The 15642-nt window shown below is 48.5% G+C and overlaps 1 protein-coding gene across 3 annotated transcripts; it reads right to left on the bottom strand.

The window, feature by feature from the left end:
* Nucleotides 1–1307: 1307 nt before the first annotated feature.
* Nucleotides 1308–14604, bottom strand: palm1b (paralemmin 1b). 3 transcript variants are annotated; one of them, XM_029138670.3, is made up of 6 exons: nucleotides 13954–14604; nucleotides 8205–8247; nucleotides 7696–7776; nucleotides 4847–4962; nucleotides 4555–4625; nucleotides 1308–4355 (listed from the first exon to the last, which is right to left on the bottom strand). In XM_029138670.3, the coding sequence occupies exons 2-6, from the start codon at nucleotides 8244–8246 to the stop codon at nucleotides 3976–3978; spliced, it is 690 nt and encodes a 229-aa protein (XP_028994503.1). In that variant the 5' UTR covers nucleotide 8247; nucleotides 13954–14604; the 3' UTR covers nucleotides 1308–3975. The 3 variants fall into 3 exon arrangements, with proteins under 3 accessions (XP_028994503.1, XP_028994506.1, XP_028994505.1); XM_029138673.3 differs by lacking the exon at nucleotides 13954–14604 and adding an exon at nucleotides 13561–13709; XM_029138672.3 differs by lacking the exon at nucleotides 13954–14604 and adding an exon at nucleotides 8395–8794.
* Nucleotides 14605–15642: the final 1038 nt, after the last annotated feature.

Below are 15642 nucleotides of genomic sequence, written 5' to 3'. Positions count from 1 at the left end.
TGAGTGAGTCATATATACAGCAGCACTTTCAGTGTAAACAGCTGATCATAATGGAGATGCTCATTAGTCTGATACTAATTAATTAGCAAAACAACAGTGCGAAACTTCCTTCTACCCCCTCACAGTTCTAATGCAATAAGTTCCATTTGACTTTGAGACAGGCAGACAGCAAGTTATTTATGTCAAATAATTAACTATTTATTAAAGTTTTGACTGAGAAATGAAAAGGGAAATAAATCTTTTACTGACTGATCATGTGACTGATAAATACTTCATATTTCCATCTTATCCAAGCTCAGTTATCTTATTGAGTCTGCTTGAAGTGTTTATTCAGACTAAACTGAGTTATGTAGTGTTTTAAAGAACTTACTTTAAAGATGAATGCTTGATCTATTTCATTTGTACAGAGTCTACGGATATGGATGGTTGTTTTATATATATATATATATATATATATATATATATATATATATATATATATATATATGTTTTAATACTCCAAAGACATGTCACACTATGTTACCACAAATATTTTATAAAAAGACTAGTAGAGAGGGAGTAGGGAGAGAGTAGAGAGTAAGAGGTTTGATTTAATTGAAAAGTTTAATTGTTTCATTATGTAATGTATTTGTGTGCCCATCCTAATTTGGGTGTTACATCAAATACAATAATCATAGAGGAAAAGGTAATTAGACACACTGTTACCATAGCAGCAATTTGATTTTGCACATCTTTCACAGGACTGATTGGGATGATTCATGCCCTTCCTTGGTTAGATTCAAATGTTTGGTCTTCCTGTGCCAGAAATATAATATTTTTGTGTATTCCATTTGAAATTCATATTACATTTACCTAATGTTGCTTTTTAATAATTCTCATATTCTGGCCAAGTCTACCACATGCACATTCATCATTCATGCATATGGAGCTTAAAAGCCACTCACCTTCTATTATGTCAGCTGATGCAGACAGTTCTTTACAATGGATGCAGTGTCTCCCTTTTGTAAGCGCATGAAAATTTTTAAAATTGCAATTCATCAAAGGTAATGTCTTAGGGCCAATACCAGACTTCTCTCTGATTGATGCCCTCTTTTAGTGCATCTTCCAATTCATACTCACTGTCTCTTTCTCACACAGCCTTACAGTATATCTAAAAAACAAGTAACAGAATTCATTTCAAAACAGTGGACAGATGCTCTCTACTGGCATAATCTAGGAAGTGCACTCAAATACTATGTTGTGAACTGCTCTATTTGTAGCACATGTACTACAGAGGTTTATTACATTCAAAATTATCCGACAAGCCATAAACAAACATTATTTTTTTATTCAAGATTAAACATTTAGACAACCACAGAATAGATGAACAGGCATTGGTTTACCACAAGGTTGCTTTTTCTGCTGCTGCCCCAGAGACCCAATATCAAGCAAGCTGTAGCTAAACAAATTTACATTATGCATATTTCTGTAAATAACCATAAACATTTGAAAAAGAAAATTGCATGGTAGGCATTGAAGGAATAAAAAAAGATATGTCATCAACTTTAAAATGTTATACTAAGAGAGGATACAAATTTTATCTTAAGACACCTAAACAGTCCGCATATGACCCATAACCTAAGCTGCATTTCTTTGTAGTTATTGGTAAAAATGTGTAGCGACCCTCCAGGGCAGAAGGCAGTGTTTCCAGTGGGTCTTCATAACCAGGAGCAGAGCAAGAAAAACCCTGGGCTGAAAGAATGGTGGCACACAGACAAGTCCAACCAACTGAACCTGACAAAGGCACCAACAATACACAGATGTAGTCATCTATATTTTTAAAAAATACACACGTCAAATACAATATACTGCCTTGCAAAGAGGCCAGAGGAAAGAAAACATGAGTTGGTATAAGAAAGAAAGTTGCAACAGCTAGTGGAGATATATGTGGAAAGCATAGACTATATTTCATCCGCCCACGTCTGTTGCCCTCCCCTTGGAATGTTAGAAGGGATCGTCTCTCTGGTGCTGAATGCAGGCAGGATTTGAGAGAATGACTCTGGCACCGAGGGCTGCAAAGACTCGTCAAGTGTTATTCGTCAAGTGTATGCAGGAGGCCGGAGACTCCTGCACCCCCCCACTGATGCAAGGAAGTCAGAGGGAACATGCTAAATGAATAGCGAATGGAGTGTGGTGTGGCAGACAAAACTCAGGGTTAGCACCAGCTTCAGAGGTCGTTTTTGAACCGGGTCTCCAAGCGTAGAAGGTGGGGCTACATGTGTTGGATGATGTTCAATGTAATGATACGTAGATGAATCAGGGACATGGACCAGCCTTGGGGGGAGCAGAAGCACGGCCACATTCAGTACATTAATGAGTCAGACTTTCCACAGTCACAGACTAGGGCCTAAATGTATTTCTATTTGCTTTTAGGGCCCCGAATTGTCAAATGTTGCCAAGATGCACTTTCTCTTACACAAAACTTGCTTCTTTATGCGAAAGTGGGTTCAAATGTTCCAAAGTTTTTAAATTTCCTGTAGCTATTCAAGTACTATTGGGCCCTGGTCTACAGACCAACTGACAGGGGTTAAACTGGGAGCGAGTAGGACAGAAACCAGCAGCCGACCAACACACAGGGGAATTACAGTATCATGAGACTTTATTTGGTTCATAAGGAAACAGAAGGGGTTTGTAACGATGACCTCAGCCTGTCTCCTCTCACCTCGTCGGAGTGAATCCCAATTTAACCCCTGGATCTACATTCACATGAACATGAGATAGGCATAATAAATGACCTAACACATGACAAGACAGTGATAAAAGTTGCAAGGCGTCATGCAGTGCTACCTCATAAGATTTACATTGATTTCACTGTTGAAAGACATAGTTACCTAAACATTTCTAATCATTGCGCTGTGATTTATCGTGACCCTTAATTTGCTGCTCACAAATTAAGTCTATCCATCTTATTTAAAAGATGCTAAAGCTGTGAACGTCATGTACATGTGTCACATACAGTATCTATGACAAGCTAACGTGGTCAGTGCTCCGAATGGTCTCTGCTCCGAGCTGCAGACCTCTTTTACAACCTGATGCATATCTCTAACACTGCCGGTTATATTTAAGGTTACCGATAGAAAGACTTGAAGAAAGACAGGATCGTATATGATCCTGACAAAGCAGAGACACTTGTCGAGATTGTGATTGCAAATGTGGTAGTGCTTACAAGCTTACATGCAGTAAATGGTTGGAGACGATGAAGAGAACCAAAACAATAAATACATTGTATAAAACATAATTTCATATCAATATATTAAAATACTATTTAAAATAATATCTTAGACAATATTGCAATATGAAATTGACAGATAAATAGTTGGTATGCCTACACAGAGCTATATATATATTTGAGTATCTGTGTCCCTCATAAATTGCGTGTTTTTGACTTGAGGTGAGTTTAAATTTCCAGATTTGTCCCAGTGGGTAGCAGAGAGCTAATACATTTTTCTTTTTTTCCAACCATAATAACAATGAACGTACAGTACACAGTCCCATAATAAAGATATACTTACTGAGTACAATAGAAATGTCAAGACAGAAAAATAGAAAAATATCAATAGAAATCAAAAGTCAAATACATATCAGTGAAAGTATACAGAGTAAAATGTACTTATGAGTCTTTGTGGTTCTTGTTGTCATAGCTGGAGCTTGAATTAGCTCTCATTGTTGGTGTGTTGGCTGTGTAACTATACCTCAGCTTTTTTTTTCATATCACCAGTCCTGACGATCACACGCGTGCACACACACACACACACAGACACACACACACACACACGCATACGCACACACACACACACACACACACACACACACACACACACACACACACACACACACACACACACACACACACACACACTCCCCCCTCACAGATACGGTTGCACACATCTGCCACGCACGGACGCAGGCGTGTACTCACCCACGCACACACTCCGCTCACATGACCGTGCAGCATTTGCAGGTCTGTTTCTTGCCCTTCTCCTTCTCGCCCTCCTCGCCGCCGCCGTTGGCCTTCTCCTTCTCCACCATGCTGCCGTTGGGCGGAGCCTGCTCGCCCGCCGCCGCGTCCCCGCCGGCTTTCCCCTCCCCGTCCTCGATGACGACGAACTCGGCCTTGACGTTGCCGTCCACGCCTTCCATCCCCAGGGCCGTGCGGGTCTCCTGCTCCTCCTCCACGGTCTTATAGCCCATGAACACGAGGGTGACTGGGTTGTCTGCACTAGCTTGGTCGGGACTGGGGCCCAGCAGTTTAGCTTCAATCCCTGTCACCTCCCTCTTGGGGGTCTGACCAGAACCCTGCACTACCCCGTTTTCACCTACAGGGGGCAGCAGAGCATCAAAGACAGGCGAGGAGGGGGCAAAAGAAGGGAGGGTAGTCAGAATAAATCAGAACGAAAGGAATTATTCTAATGACATCCGACAGAGAGGAGACATTTAATAAAGAAGCCACTATTAGCTCACTTCCTCCTTATGACACAGGTGCTCAGGCTGCGTTGCCATGGTGACTGAACTTACCTCCATTTTCTTTGGCCACACCCTTATTGGCTGGTACGCCTGTCTCTAACTCTTCAATCTCCTGTTCCAGCCTGGCACAGGGAACACACACACACACACACACACACACACACACACACACACACACACACACACACACACACACACACACACACACATTTATGCTCATGAAAGTGTTATACATGCATATGATGCAACACACACCAAAGCATCATTAGCACATCTTAAAACCTAGCTGCAAAACGTGAACCTCTGCTAAATGTCCGCCGCCGTGAGGTTTTAAGACGCTAACCTGAAGATGACCTGCTCCAGCAGTTTGGTCTTCACCTCGTCCTCGTGCAGGCGCTTCTGAGTCTCCTCCTCCGCCGGAGCTCCATCTAACAACCAGCGCTCCCTCAGTGCCTTCGACTGCGAGTCAAGACGACAAACAAACACACGTCGGATTTGATGCTGACGAGGATCCAAACTACTGAGCATGTTTCTTTTATTAGCAACAGCAGATGATTAATTCATGAGCAGCTTTTCCAATCTTTCAAAATATTGCGTGTAATTATAGCGACATCTTCATTCAAGTTCTTTCAGAGGAACAGCTGATCTGTACAAAAATCTTGTCCAGCGCTTCTCCGTTCGCTCACGGCGAGTCTGTCACAAATTGTGGCCAAATTGTTACCGCCAAGTGGACTGTGGCTCGCGGCCAGAGCATCAAGGCTTCTGGCACTGAATTGCAAAAGGAAAACTAAGCTGTAATTCTCCTGTTAAACTCAATTGAGCACGGGTTCAACGTTGAGATAAATCACTGAAAGATAAAGATAAAGCAGTTGTAATCCTGGACCACATCAAACATTTCCTGGAGCTTGGCATAGATTAGATCAGTATCTAGAACTTAATTTAATTTAAAATTTAAATGAAATAATAATTAATAAGCAACAACAAAGGAAGAACGCATGCATCCGTTTCTCCATCCACGTTTTTGCTGTCACTTTCCCAGCAGCCCCTTCTTCTTCTTGCGACTTCAGATCCACTCTCCCCTCCTGCAGACAAGCCGATATCAAAGCAAATGCTTGGCGTGCTTTGAGGTAAATATAACAGTGTGTCTTATTCGCAGCTGTTAAACCGAGCAGTGAAAGGCGCCCCTGCCTTATGGAAAAGTTCGTTTCACAACTCGTTTTCACAAGTCGGGCTAAAAATCTGGACCGCTGCTTGATGTGAATTCCTCTCTAGTGATGCAACAAGAAATTTGCCTAAAAAACCCTCTCCCTGCGTTTTGTTTCTCTTCTGACTCGACCTCCACCCCTTCCTCTATTTTTCTTTCCTTTTTTCAAGCCACTACAAAGTTCACGAACTCAAAAAGGAGCCTGTCAACGTCATCCTTTCTGTTTTTCTGCTGCTCATGTGTTGTTTCTGTGACGGTGCCTGCTCTGTCCCAACTTTCCTCGTTGAGTAATCCAGCTCCAGAGCTGCACAGAGCTTCACAGAGCTGCACAGCACTCACTCACACGGTGTAATTCAATCCTGTTCAAACCCGGCCCTGCGCGGTCTCCTGGGCCCTCAACGTAATCCTGCTTCCCTCTCTCTCTACTCCCTCGGTCTCGTTCATTTTCTCACCACACCCCAGGGCCCCCAGTGCCTGACATCTCACACACACACACACACACACACACACACACACACACACACACACACACACACACACACACACACACACACACACACACACACACACACACACACACACACAGAGTCGTGAAGCTGATGTTGTGTCTCTCTCCATTGTCCTTTGGGGTAAAAGCTGCTAACGTAGCAGACAAAGGGCGGAACTGTGACACAAACACACGCGTCCATGCAGATGCACTGAGCAGCTGCATGGACTGTTCATGTAGCATCTCTCCTCCTACGCGGTATGATAATGAAACTCAGAAAAACTGGAAGTAAATAGTTAAGTGTGGCAACGCTCGCAGTTGTTTACGTTTCCTGACATTACACATTGTCACATGTGTGTCTTTCATTCTCCAACGACACGGATTGTTGACATTCACATCCCAATTAAAGGGACTGCCGGCTGCATAATCGTGTCTGCCAAGCTAATTAAAAAGAGCTGCTTACTGTGTTAACAACATTACCTCACGCCACCGTACTGTCAGCAATGCGAGAGCATGTGTGTGTACGACCCTGCACTAAAGTGACTTATACAGTTATAAAATGTGCTGTGAGACGTTTACGGGTCGGTCCAGAGAACTCCAGCAGAGGAACACTTGCTTTGCTAGCCTGGTAATGCTCCTGATTACACTTCCCCTGTGTGTGTGTGTGTGTGTGTGTGTGTGTGTGTGTGTGTGAGAGAGAGAGAGACAAACGCGGGGTGCGGTGGGTGTAAGAGGGGTTTCCTGTTGGTGGGAGTGGGACAAAAACCTGTTTCCTCTGCTAAAGCCCTCTGCATTGTCTGGAGCGTCAGTGTTATTTCACGCAGCAGCGCGCACAAAAACAGCCGCGCATGCAGCTACACACTTTACAAAAATCGCCTCCATAAATAGAAAAAAGTGGGAGCACGCGAGGGCCGATCGCAGAGGTCACGGGCACTTATCTGCGACCCGCTGAATTGTCCCGGGCTGAAATAGCTTTGATAGCACTGACACATGCGCTGAGAAAAGCCCGGCCGCTGATACAAGGAGTGAGTGTCCACATGCGCGCGTGGGGGAGCTGCCGCTGTTATCGGACGTCCATTCTGAACATTCCGTGACAGCGGCGGCTCGGGAGTATCTCGCTGTGTCGGGCCGATATTGTGATACCGAGTGTAACGCTGCCGTGTGGGAACAGCGCTCACTCAGAGTTTGGGGTTAGAACAGGACGCGTCCCAGGTTGGGCTCAGCGTCGGGCTCTTTACATGCACAATGATGACGATCCAGACGTTAACATTTCATTCAGCGCTCAAACACCCGACTCAGCGGTTCAAGGATGGATGTCTCCTCTGGAACAGATTCACGTAACTGGAAACATGTGTCCGGCAGCCACGACTGAGCCTATTAAGTGTTAGGCAAGTGAAGGCGCTGGTGGTTGGGCAAACACTTGGTTGGCTGCGTCTCTGAGGGGAGTGTTAGTGGACATTTTCAGGCGGGGGGGGGGGGGGGGGGGTCACTAGTGTGGTACCTTGAGATGCTGGAGCTGCCGCCGGTCGTCATCCAGCTGCCTCCGCTTGTTTTCAATCTCTGTCTGCTTCTTCCTTTTCTCCTGCCAAGGCACGGAGACATCAAACATCCACTCGCCGCACGTGATACGATGTGAGCTTTTTTTTTTTACGTTTCTTTATTGACACGTGTATTAATTAACGCTGGCTGCTACCAGATAGCAAGCCAGACAGGACATAAACAGGCAAAACAGACTTCAAGCCTCTGAGACCCTCGTAAAAGGCGGGTGAGACTGAGGAGAGACAGAAAAAGGCAGCTGTCGCGTCCGCATTAGCTTCAATGTCCACTAATGGCTGAAGGAGATGGAGCCTAAAAGGCTGAGTCATTAAGACGGCCGGTCACATCCTGACAAGCAGCAGCGCTCTGTTGTTCTCTTCAGCTATCAGTGTGTGTGTGTGTGTGAGAGAGAGAGAGAGAGAGAGAGACAGAGGAAGAGACAGCACGTGTGGCGTCTGTCTACAAACAACTTACAGCGATGGCTTGGAGTCTCTCCTCTTGTGACACCTCCGACATCCTGATGCAGAGAGACGGGGAGAGACGGGGAGAGAGGGGGGGGGGGGGGGGGGGGGGGGGGGAGAAGGAGAGAGTTACAAACACCCAGAGCCCCAGACGTGACACGCACGGTGACGAACGGCTTTTCCTGAAGGCAGCGCTCGTTCACCTGTCATTCACCTGCCGACGGCTTCCAAGCAACCGGGGTTAAATGTCTGCGTTTGAACCGAATCGGTGTCTCAGTCAGCGAAGGCATGCAAATGTGCTGGAAGAGGCCGCTGCTGGAGATTCCTGCTCTAATAGGTTCCAGACCAGAGCTCCAGGATGGAGGATGGACAGAGGAGGCGCTGAAGCCGGGAGGGAGACGCTGTGAGTTGGGACTTTGAAGACGAGACAAGGCTCAACCTCTTCAGACGTAGCTTAAATCAGACTAATCGTGTAAAAAACAATATAGAACAACACGCAGCACACTGCACCACACTGTCCAGGGTTGACCAGGGTTTGACAAAAACATCAGCACATCAGTATAACCCGTAATTGCTTCAGACGTGGTCTAATTGCAACATTTTTAAAAATGCCCCCCCCCCCTTCACACACACACACACACACACACACACACACACACACACACACACACACACACACACACACACACACACACACACACACACACACAGCTGGACTGCGCTCGTTAGCTCGCTGTTCAGTCGGAATCTAAACCTCTGGGTTGTCATATGGACGGTTAAGCCGCGATTCTTGCTTCCCTCAACACACAAAACCATCACATGATGCCCATTTAGAGGGGAAGTAGAACCACAATCATCTGATCAACCACACACACACACACACACACACACACACACACACACACACACACACACACACACACACTGTCTGAACACATTCCTTTCCCAGTGATTCAGAACAAACCGATAAAATGAAATAAAAATAAAGAACAGCTGCACCTTTAACTGTAACTTTGGCTGTGCTGCTTAGCGAGCACGGTCGATACTTTGAGCTGCTTTCCCTCCCTGCCTCTGGGCTATTGGAGGTTGGCAGATACAGAGGTCAAGTGAACATCTGGGGACTCATCTGCATGGGTTCATCCATATTAGGAAGGGGACCTGGAAGCGCTGGCTGCTGTCAGGCTCAACTGGGAAGGGTCACGGGTACGAGTGGGGTCGAGGCAGTGCTGATTCTCACTGTCTGAGACAGGCAGGAACTGCACGGAGCCAGCGGGCTGTCACATTACTTCACTGATGCCTTCTACTTAATGCTAGGCTAAAAGGCTGCTTTATTCCCCAAACAAATCGGAATCACTCTCAAACCCTGGAGGTGTTTTTGTTTTTGTTTATAACCACTGTATTGATCCCCGTGGGTGAACGGATGCTGGGCTTCTGAGGACACACTGACACGAGGCCTCGAAGGAGCCACGAGTTCCTCCAAGCTTCTCGGATCCTGTGGGCCTTTATCCTAATGCCTGCCTCATAAAATATAGACAAACGGGGAGAAAGCGGAGCAGACGCGCAGACATTTATCTCTGCAGCATGTGTTAGGAGAGTAATTCAATTTACGTCCGAGGAAGGAAAACATCCAAGGGCGACAGCGGTGCTGCTGGACAGGCCAGCAGAAATGGAGATAAATGTAAGTCAGGCACTGCTGGCCGACAGACTTACACATATATGACACCCCATGAATGTGTGTGTGTGTGTGTGTGTGTGTGAGGTGCACGGCAGAAGTCAGCCCTGCTCCCTGTTGAGTGCACTGGATGCTGCATTTCCAGGAACCCATTAACTGCCTCCGTGAAGCACCAACATCCTCTTCTTCTAATAGCACTGTGCTCACGGTCCGCCGGCAGTCACTTTACAGCATCGGCTCTAGATGCGGCAGAAGTGATTACCTTTACGACGGCGGAGCTGCAGGAACAACGGGCCCCACTGGGCGCCGTTCTTTAGGGACGGCGGTGTTGAACGAGCTTGAATTCAAAATCGCTTTTGTCGTGAAACAGAAATGTTTTTTCTAATTAAAGCCAAATTAGACGCAGTCGTTAGCACATTACTGGTTGTGGTGAGAGATAACAGTATATTTGGATTGGGGGTGTCCCAAAGTCAAACAAAGTCAACAACAACAACTTTATAGAGCATTTAAAGCTGGAACAAATACATTAATGTTCATGAAAAAGGTCAGGAAGTCAAGAAGACAAGACAAACCATGTGTTTCAATCAAAACTGTGCTGTTGAAGGCCTGTTAGCCAATTAGGGACCTCTTCATTAACCATGTGAAGCCATTACCAAAGGTGAGACGTGAAGTGGATTCAAATGAGCACGAACAAATGTAGGAAGTTTGAAATGTGTTCACACGGGTGTTAATTTGCACCATGAAAAGCCTTTTAGCTGATATTCTGAAGTCACTGGTTCACGCTCACAACAAACTGCTGTTTAGATATTACACAGGAAAAGGGACCACACACACACACACACACACACACACACACACACACACACACACACACACACACACACACACACACACCAGGACTCCTCACAGACAGCACAAACTAGAGGATGTCAGCTGAGGTCACATGTTCGCGTTTCCAGGGGTCAGAGGTCAACGCTCCGTTCCCCGCAGAGGCTGCCGATAAATAACGGCTCTGTCGCGGCAGGAGGGCGCGAAACACTGTGCAACCTCACGCTGGGAGGGGAAATGAAGCAGGCACAGGCCGAGACGCGGGGGTGGGACGAGGTGACAGCACGGACAACACACTGGTCCCACAACGAGGTACTAAACGGGCCCTTAGTGCCGCGGATTCCAGTCTGAGGCCAGAAATAGTCCAGCGTTTACTACGCAGGGATTCAGCCGTGGTCTGTTTTCGCTCCAGCTCCTTTTAGACGTGACCAGTCACAGCAGCTGATTCAACCCACCGATGGAACCCAGTTCCACAGAGGAGCTACACGCTAGCAAACCCCGCATGAGAACCGCGTGGGGGCGGAGCGGGTTCCAGATGCCGTTTGACCACTCGCTCGAGCAGCTTCTCCCCGTTTCGACCTGGGAGTGCTTCTCTGCCTTCACTCCCACATTCCCACCAGTTTTTAAACATTTCATCTCGCATCCAACGGCCCACAATAAAAAACGCGCGCTCGGACTCGCCGAGAGTAAAGAAACGGGCCGTCGGCGCGTCTCTGACCTCAGCAGGCATCTCGTTGTGAGAGCATTTTAACAGCATTAGCATCAACCCGGCCTCCGCGCCTTTAATGTCCACACAAAGTGGATTTCCACAGCCGACTTTCCCCTTTGTACTCGCGGCCTCTCTGCCCAGTCAGCACACTGCGTCTGCATCCGGACAGAGGAAGCCTCCGGACCGGCCTCTCAGCGCCAACACAGGAACCATTAGGCCAAAGAGGCGCCCCCCCCTCGCGACGCGAGCCCCACTCCAGCCCCCGGGAGCTGTTGGTGCTTCTTCGATAATGATATTCGTCCTCCTCGTCCAGATGTTCACGTGTGAAAATATGTGCAGCGTTATCAATAGCGCTTTTGATTTCATGCTAGCAACAACACTCATGACGGTCATATGAGCGCGCGGGAGTCGAGGCGAAGAGGCCGCGGCCGCGCGGCGCCGAGTGCGATTCTCCCCGGGATTAAAATGGCTTAGTGGCTAAAAATGACACTTTATCAGAAGGCCGACTATCTCCTCGGAAGCGAGTGTAAAAAACAAATCCTCTTTTTGCTCATCTGTCATGACAAAGCAGCGAGAGGACGGGGGGGGGGTTGACTTTCCATCAGGCGTGTGGTGACAGAGAGGCCAAGGTGGATTGAATCGCAGCTCCCACCTGTGCCCAGATGTTGCTCCTGATCACCATCCGTGCCCGCTGAGCCAGCTTTTACCGTCCGGCTCGTACCCGTTCCCCTCCGTAACGCATGCCATTCATTTTCCAGGAAGAGTCTGCCGATCCGCGCTCGTAGCCGCGGCGCGGCCGCTTTATGACGGCCGGCGAGGTCAACGAGGCTAATTAGCAACATCCCCCCTCGTGGGACCGCTCCCTCGGGGCGGGACGCGAACCTGCGACCTCTCGTAAAGACGCTGGAGAACATCAGCCCTGCTGCTTAAAGTGTAAACATGAGACCTGCATCAAGTCAGTTTGGCCCCAGTTTGGCGTGAACAGAAAGGTTTTCTGGCGGCAGAGAATCTCCCCACCTTCACGGACCATGAGGATGAATACGGTGAACAGCGAAGGCAGACACATCCCAGCTTCCGGCCTGGCGGACGGGAGACAGTGATGCGGGATGACGACGTCACCTGGACGACCTGAGGGCATTCACACATAACAGCGCAGAAGGGAGGATCCCCGGAAAACCAGAGCGCTGTAATTCTGGTCTTTATGTTCTAGGCCGCACTCGTAATTCGCTTTTATGCTGGATCTATTCATGCTAGCACAGCGGTGGCCGGTGCCAAGGACTTCCTCATCTACCTGCTGTACTTCCTTGCGCTTCTTGACCGCGCGCTCACTTTCACTTTGCGTATTTTCCCATGCTTTCCAGGAAACACACAGGTGTCGCTCGAGCTCAGCCCGGCGAAACAAAAGTGCTGGCGTCCTGTGGTGAACTCCCTCACAGGTGGAGGCGGGTGTGTTTGTGGATTCTCAGCTCTATTGCGCCTGACGGTCAACAAAGATGTTGTCCACAACAGTCGGGTCACGTCGCAGAGCAGCAACATGGAGCAGAAACAAAGGCCGCAACCCCAAACAAACACACTCCACGTCCGGCTGAGTTTCTACCTGCTGTGATCAAACATAACTACACAAGACGCAGTCAAATTAATGGAGTTGGTCCAGTTGACATTGTTCTATTCAGAGACAGAAATAGAAACAGGACCGTAATGTAAACACGAGCCCAGAGGATGGAGAAGCCAGACTCCGTCACCAATGGCAACGTGGGATGACATAACTGAGCCTCGGTTCACTTTCACATGCGCCCAGAACCGCTCGGTCCGCGACACGGCGTGTCACGGCCAAGGTTCCATCGGCTCGCGCGCGCCATGTTGGAGCAGCCTGCTCACATCACATCACATCACAACACAACACAACACAACACGGCACGGCCGAGCGCACAAAGCCCCCGTTACTCCCCGCTCCTCTGCTCCAGTCACTGTCTCGTCCCCGCGCGGCGACGGCGGAGCGCGGCTGGCGCCACTGGAAAATCACCGCCGATGCAAAAAAAGAGGAGGCATCTGAAACTCTCTCTCTCTCTCGCACACAGATCGATATTACATGATGGATCCTCAAAGGCATCCGCGTAAACACGTCGTCCTGTTACACCTGTCGGTCTGTTGGTATCACACCTTAAAGCCTCGCACACTGAGCGGCCCTCTGTGCACGAGACGATGTTGACATCACATTGAACGCGCCTCTTCTTCTCCGCGTTTCACCTCAACCCCAGCGTCCGCCCCCACTTGTTATTTTGACCGCGCGCGGCGCATCCCTCGAACGACGCATTCGCAACTACCGGCGGTAGCCTCGCAATTCACGCAGCCGCGTCTCCCGGCGGAGACGCGTTCGCGGCGCTCACCCGCGTCCCGCCCCGTCATCCTCCGAGGATGCCGCCGAGGAGGTGGGAAGCTCAAGCGCTGCGCCGCTGGACAAATCGCGAAAACAAGCGCGCAGGCCGGCCACGGGCGAGCACGAGCACGAGCACGAGCACGAGACCGGCCGCCGCGCCGCGGATCACGACTTACTCAGCTGATGATCTCGGTCGCTCTCCGCCGGAGACGTCTTCCACGCAGGGTGTCTTCTTGTTTATTTCTGCGCGTCAGCTCTGGATACTCTACCAGCCCTTCCTCTCCTCCTCCTCCTCCTCCTCCTCCTTCGCCTCTTCGTCTTCTGGCTGGCACCCCTTCTCTAATTGCTGAGGTGATGCCGCGAGCAGCGCGAGCGCACAGCTCGACTATAATAATAATAATAAAAAAAAAAACCAACAACCCAATAGTTTCCTCTCAGGAGAGAAATAAGGAGAATATTACGCACGACGAACTTGGCCCCGCTCTCGGCGTAAATCTCGCGGGCTGCGGGGCGTCGTCTGAAGCAGGTTGTAGTCTCGTCAGCGTGTAGGGGTGAGGGAGAGGGAGAGAGGTATTTGAAGGGGAGTGCAGGGGGGGGAGAGGGACACGCCTCCTGCGCCTTGTGGAGACGGAGGGGCCCTGGCTCGAATGCACGTCCTCCGCTCCAAACGGGGCTCTGGCTCTGCTCCAGCCTTATCGTATGACGTCCGAGGATCTCGTCTCCAGGGCGCAGGACGGAGGTGTACGTGCCGCCTATAGACGGACCTCAAAGCAGCATTCTTCCAGCTCCGCTGCTCCACGCGTCCATCTAGCGGCGGAGGGTCTCAATGGCAGCGCTGCGCGGGCTGTTATTGCGTTCAAGCAGCATGCGGTTACATAAGTAATGAGGCTGAACGGCTTCTAACGGTGATTTAAAGCAGATCCTAATTATAGTTCTGCCTTGTTATTTTAAAAAAAAATACTTATACTTCTATAAAAATACTACAATTGCGCGCGTGCATAGCGTGTAGCGCTGGTTTTGCAATCTAAGATTTATTTTCAGTTTGACCTAATTTTTTTTACATTTGCATCCACAAGTCGCGCTGCACCACCACTCAACATCCAGCAGGTGGCGCCGGTGTTGCAGATGTGAAAATGTAGTTACTTCGAGCCGAACAGTTTTACTCATTTACTCATGACATGACTCATGACGTAAGAAAAAAAGACAAGCTGGTAAATTGTTGCACAAAACGGATATACCTTAATGTTTCCAGTTACAGTGCGCTTGAGTCACACCTGTGAAAAGAGCAGAGGCAACAACAATGGAATTATTCTACAATAGTATGATGATAAAAGTAACAGAAAATATATTAAAGCTGGAAGTCACTTCAAAGTCTGTATCATCTGAGGTCCATGAGAACGGAATGCGTTCCCTAATTCTGACATTATTTACATCACGTCTGTCGTTTCTCTCCCCTCCAGCCATCTTACACACTCAGAAGGCAGCCTGCAACAGAACTCTGCGTGGGTAGTGGTTTTGCAGAAGAAGCACGGCCTCCCTTCCTCCCTCGTCGCGTGCGTGTCATGACATCATGATAAACAGCGCTGACAGACGCGGGTCGGACGCGTTCCGGGAACGGCATCCCTTTAAAAAACGGATTTGTCCCCGACGAGCAGACAAATCTTCGGTCCCGCTGTGATGATGTTTCACCATCAAAACCAGACCAGGACCAAGTGTGGACCACGGCATCTGCACCTAACATGTATTTATCAGTGAGAACATGCAGCCGTTGCCCTTTTTTTAAGGTGCGCGTGTTTGTTTAGATTAACTCGGAGCCCCCGAAGCCTCCGGGCCTGCTCAGCACTTGGCTTCTTATCTCTGTCTCA

The sequence above is a fragment of the Betta splendens genome, chromosome 22 (assembly GCF_900634795.4).
Source record: "Betta splendens chromosome 22, fBetSpl5.4, whole genome shotgun sequence".
In the NCBI taxonomy this organism is placed as follows: Eukaryota; Metazoa; Chordata; class Actinopteri; order Anabantiformes; family Osphronemidae; genus Betta; species Betta splendens.
The sequence above is the reverse complement of the archived record's forward strand: the minus strand, read 5'-3'. Positions and strand labels throughout refer to the sequence as shown.